This window comes from Babylonia areolata, chromosome 3 (assembly GCF_041734735.1).
Source record: "Babylonia areolata isolate BAREFJ2019XMU chromosome 3, ASM4173473v1, whole genome shotgun sequence".
Lineage (NCBI taxonomy): Eukaryota > Metazoa > Mollusca > Gastropoda > Neogastropoda > Buccinidae > Babylonia > Babylonia areolata.
Window position 1 is genome coordinate 26,456,702 of NC_134878.1, and position 5,000 is coordinate 26,461,701.

At 49.2% G+C, this 5,000-nt stretch overlaps 1 protein-coding gene across 2 annotated transcripts in view; it reads left to right on the forward strand.

Moving 5' to 3' along the window:
* Positions 1–5,000, forward strand: part of LOC143279892 (adhesion G protein-coupled receptor L1-like) — a 144,090-nt gene that overhangs the window by 55,865 nt on the left and 83,225 nt on the right. The window contains exon 1 of one of the 2 annotated variants that reach the window (XM_076584196.1): positions 3,983–4,894. The exons of the other annotated variant lie outside the window; for it this stretch is intronic. Coding sequence (XP_076440311.1) covers positions 4,702–4,894 — 193 coding nt within the window. The 5' untranslated portion in view covers positions 3,983–4,701. Of the gene's footprint in view, positions 1–3,982; positions 4,895–5,000 lie in introns of those variants that run through there. 2 annotated transcript variants of the gene reach the window in all.

Consider the following 5,000-nt stretch of genomic DNA (forward strand, 5'->3'; position numbering starts at 1 on the left):
GAGACACCCACTGGACATCCGATGGGTCTGTGTAGAGGAGAACAGAGGACTGGCCGTACTGAGTGAGTTAATTAAACTAGCTCGTGCTACAAAGCCATCCTCTTCCTAGCTCCTCCTCATCCTCCTTCCCTCGCCCCGCCTCTGTCTGTCTCTCTCTGTCTCTCTGTCTCTGTCTCTGTCTCTGTCTCTGTCTCTCTCTCTCTCTCTCTCTTCCATTCCTTGACAAAGATATCCAGAGAGCTGTCCTGTGTGTGTGGAGTTCATTAACTCACTCAGTACGGCCAGTCCTCTCTTCTCCTCTACACAAACCCCTCGGATGTCCAGTGGGTGTCTGTATGACCCAACCTTTAGCTTCCGTCGTCAGAATTGTGGTTTTCTTTGTCAACATTCACCTCTTCAGTATAAGAGCCTTCCGCTTGCAATAATTTAAGGATGGTAACTGGGGTGAAACGCTGTTAACGTCGTCTCTTTCGCCGTTCGTATGGAGTTCATTAACCGGAAAGCTACCTTCGCGGCACAGTGAGAGGTTTCAATAACGATGGAACACCACTCGGTTTGTCGTTAGTTCCCCCAGTTAACAACAGTGGTCCATTGTGCTTCTGGCCAACACGGGTCATGTGTTCCAATCCTGCCTGTTTATAGCACTGATGCCTGCGCTCACAGACATTAATTATAGAAACACACTCGCGCGCGCGGACTCTTTCTCTCTCTCTCTCTCTCAAGCGCACACACTTGTACACAGACTAACGGAGACACAGATAGACAGATAGACAGACAGACAGACACACACACACACATACACTCTCTCTCTCTCCCTCTCTCTCTCTCCCTCTCTCTCCCTTTCTCTCCCCCCCTCTCTCTCTCCCTCTCTCTCTCCCCCTCTCTCTCTCCTCTCTCTCTCACTCTCACTCTCTCCCCCTCTCCCTCCCCCCCCCCTCTCTCTCTGTGGAAGGAGTTGGGGGCTGGAGGAGCAGAGAGTTGCTGGATGTTGAAGAACACTTGACGAATGACGCAGCCTTGTAGGAGGGACGAGAAAGGAAACGGTTTCTTGTTTGGTCGGTAACTTCCGGTCTGTTCCTTTCCACATCTCTTTCTGTCACTGTCTCTCTCTGTCTCTCCATCTCTGTCTCTGTGTCTCTGTCTCTCTCTGTCTCTCTCACCCTCTCTTTGTCTGTCTCTCTTTTCTCTCCCTCCCTCCTTCCTACCCTCCCCCCTCTCTCTCTCCCTCTCTCCCCCCTTACCCCCTCTCTCTTTCTCTCCCTCCCTCCCTCCCTCCCCCTCTCTCTCTTTCTCTCCCTCCATCCCCCTCCTCACCTCTTTCTCTCCCTCACTCCCTCCCACCCCCCCTCTCTCTTTCTATCCCCCCTCACACCCTCCCCCCTCTCTCTTTCTCTCCCTCCCTCTCACCCTCCCCCCCCTCTCCCTCTCTCTGTGAGTGTTTGTCGCATCAGATAGGGTTGATTACCTAAAACTATGTATTATGTGGTCACGACGTTGTGTGTGGGTGGGGAAGGGGACAGGGTACGGTGGTGGTTGTCAAAAGACACGCACGCGCGCCTGGGAGCAAAGACAGACAGACAGACCGACCGACAAACAGACAGACAGACACACACACACACACACACACACACACACACCAGCAACTCCACTTGTACTCTGCTGTGTGTGGAATATGCTGAACAGTGGTCGGCGCTGACTTCAAGAGGGCTTGACGGTATTTTTTACTCGTCTCTCTATCTTCTTCTCTCCCTCCCCCCCTCTCTTTCTCTCCCTCCCTCTCTCTCTCTCTCCCCTCTCTCTCTCCCCTCTCTCTCTCCCCACCCTCTCTCTCTCTCCCTTCCTCATTCCCTCCGCTCCTCTCTCTCTCTCTCTGTGCCCTTTTCCAACCTCTTCCCTCTTCCTCCTCTCCCCCCTCCTATTCCAATGTTCCCACATACTTTACTCACATCGCTTCAAAGTGTGTGTGGAGAAATAAACCAGCCTCTGCTTCAGGGAGGAAAACCCCCCCACCAACACCAACACCACAACAGCAGTATCTTTTATCATCGTGACTGAAGTCCCGGGTTTTGATAAGATGCGCATCATAACTTTTGAAAGGGGTGGGGAGACATGCAAGCAAGCAGTGCATGGCAGCTGTTCAGGTTCTTCCCAGTTTCGTCCCGATTTGCAGACGCACAGAGCCAGCAACCCCCCCCCACCCCCCACCTCCACCCCCATCGCCCCTGTTTCCAGAAACAGAGAGGAGGCAGGCAGACACTGCGTGGATGTCCCCGAGGGAGTGAGGGTTAGGGGGTGGGGGGTTGTCGCAAGAGCTATTTCAAGTATTGACAAGACACTGGATGTGTATGCATTCTGTGTTCGGAATCTCTCTCTCTCTCTCTCTCTCTCTCTCTCTCTCTCTCTCTCTCTCTCTCTCTCTCTCTCTGTGCTTCGAAAGACAAAAACAAAAACAAAAAAAACCAACAACAAACAAACAAACGAACAAACAAACAACAACAAAAAAACAACAAAAAGCAAAAAAAAACAACAAAAACCGTGTTCGTCAGAGTTTGGAATTTTTGGTTGTTGGTTAGGCTTTGAAAGTACCTGATATTTGTGAGGCTTTGAAAATACTTGGCGTTCTTAACTGGGGCTTAGAAAATACTTGGTGATTGTTGGGCTGGTGTTTGTCGTGCATTGAAAATGCTCGGTGTTTGTTAGTCCTTGGAAAAATAAACTTTGTGTTTGATAGGCTTTAAAAAAAAATACTTGGTGTGTGTCATGCTTTGAAAACCCCGGGTGTTTTATAGGCTTTGAAATCACTTGGTGATTGTCATGCTTTGAAATCACTTGGCATTTGTTAGGCTTTGAATCACTTGGTGTTTGTTAGACTTTGAAATCACTTGGTGATTGTCATGCTTTGAAATCACTTGGTGATTATCATGCTTTGAAATCACTTGGTGATTGTCATGCTTTGAAATCACTTGGTGTTTGTCACGCTTTGAAATCACTTGGTGATTGTCATGCTTTGAAATCACTTGGTGATTGTCATGCTTTGAAATCACTTGGTGTTTGTCATGCTTTGAAATCACTTGGTGATTGTCATGCTTTGAAATCACTTGATGTTTGTCATGCTTTGAAATCACTTGGTGTTTGTCAGGCTTTGAAATCACTTGGTGATTGTCAGGCTTTGAAATCACTTGGTGTTTGTCAGGCTTTGAAATCACTTGGTGATTGTCATGCTTTGAAATCACTTGATGTTTGTCATGCTTTGAAATCACTTGGTGTTTGTCAGGCTTTGAAATCACTTGGTGTTTGTCATGCTTTGAAATCACTTGGTGATTGTCATGCTTTGAAATCACTTGGTGTTTGTCATGCTTTGAAATCACTTGGTGATTGTCATGCTTTGAAATCACTTGGTGTTTGTCATGCTTTGAAATCACTTGGTGTTTGTCATGCTTTGAAATCACCTGGTGATTGTCATGCTTTGAAATCACTTGGTGATTGTCATACTTTGAAATCACTGGGTGTTCGCCTTGAAAAGTCCATTATTTCTCATACGTGGGGAATGGATACAGAAGCAGGGGGTGAGAAGTGTCGTGGTACGTTGGACACAGCTAAAACAGATGGTCTGTACATGCAGGATGTCATCACAACACAGAACTGTAGGCGAAACCTGTGTGTGTGTGTGTGTGTGTGTGTGTGTGTGTGTGTGTGTGTGTGTGTGTGTGTGTGTGTTTGTGTGTGTGTGTGTTTGTGTGTTTGTGCTTGTATGTGTGTGTGTGTGTGTGTGTGTGTGTGTTTACGGTGTCGTTCCCCTCAGCCAGGGCAGTCAGTGTAGCGCAGCAACACAGATGGCGGAAAGTCGTGTGTCAGTCCCTTGATCGCCGTGCTCACACTCACTTCCGGTGCGCCACTGAGCTACACTCCACTGGCCACTCACACAGCGACCAGGTCACGTGAGGCGCTGACGTCACAGCATGTACGCACATACAGTTTTTGTGGCGGACCAGAGCGTCGGCCCGTGTTTCCCTGTGTCCATTTTGCCGTGGGATTATTAAGTGGTGATGGTGGTGGTTGTTGTTGTTCATCGAGTTTACGTCTTTTCCCACTAAAGAGTGATATCAGACGACTTTGGATGATTGTTAACGTGGCTGTGTTCAGCGTCCAGTTCGATTGGTTGATGACTTGTGAACTATGTGATCTCTCTTTCCTCAAAGGACCGCCCGCGCAATTTGTGTCGCTCTCAGTTTGTATGTGTGTGTATATATACATATATAGGCCTGTTTTGTTATTCCCTCTGCTTGCGTCACTGGATTGAATTCATGCACTGCAGGCCTACATCTTTACGACAGCGTATTTAAAAAGAAAAAGGTTGACGACCCCAGTCATAATTGCGATAGCCGAGTTAGATAGTTAAAAGGTAGTGCCGACCCGACTACCCGCGCCGTGTGAGTGAGTGAGTGAGTGAGTGACACTGCGCAGGGTAAAAGCACACACGGTAATTAGCTGGCTGGAAGCGGTGATAATGAGCCAGAGTGCTGGTGTGTTGGTGTAGAGTGTTCAGAGCCTGCAGGAACTGCTCTCTGTGGTGTGGTGGAGTAAGTTTCGAGTTGCTGCTCTACCAGTGCTTCAGCAATCTCTGTGTGTGTGTTGTGTGTTGTGTGTGTGTCTCTCACCATCTGTCGGAGGAGGGTGGTTAGCGAAACGAACGAACGAACGATGGCGCCGGGTGGGGGTTCCAGAGGAGAGGCGTCCCTGTGGGACAGGAGGAGGGGGTCGTTGGTGCTGGGGGTGGTGGTAGTGGTGGTGACGGTGCTGTGCATGGCGGATCTGTGTGGGTGCCACGGGAGGAGGAGGCCGCCACGTGGCGCTGGTGGTGGTGGTGGTGGTCCCCATGGGAAAGGTGGGAAAGGTGAGAGGTGATGTTGTGTGGTGGTGGTGTGTGTGTGGTGTATATAGTGACATATCTCAGTGCTGGGGAAAGGTGTGAGGTAGTGTGGTGTGGTGGTGTGTGTGTG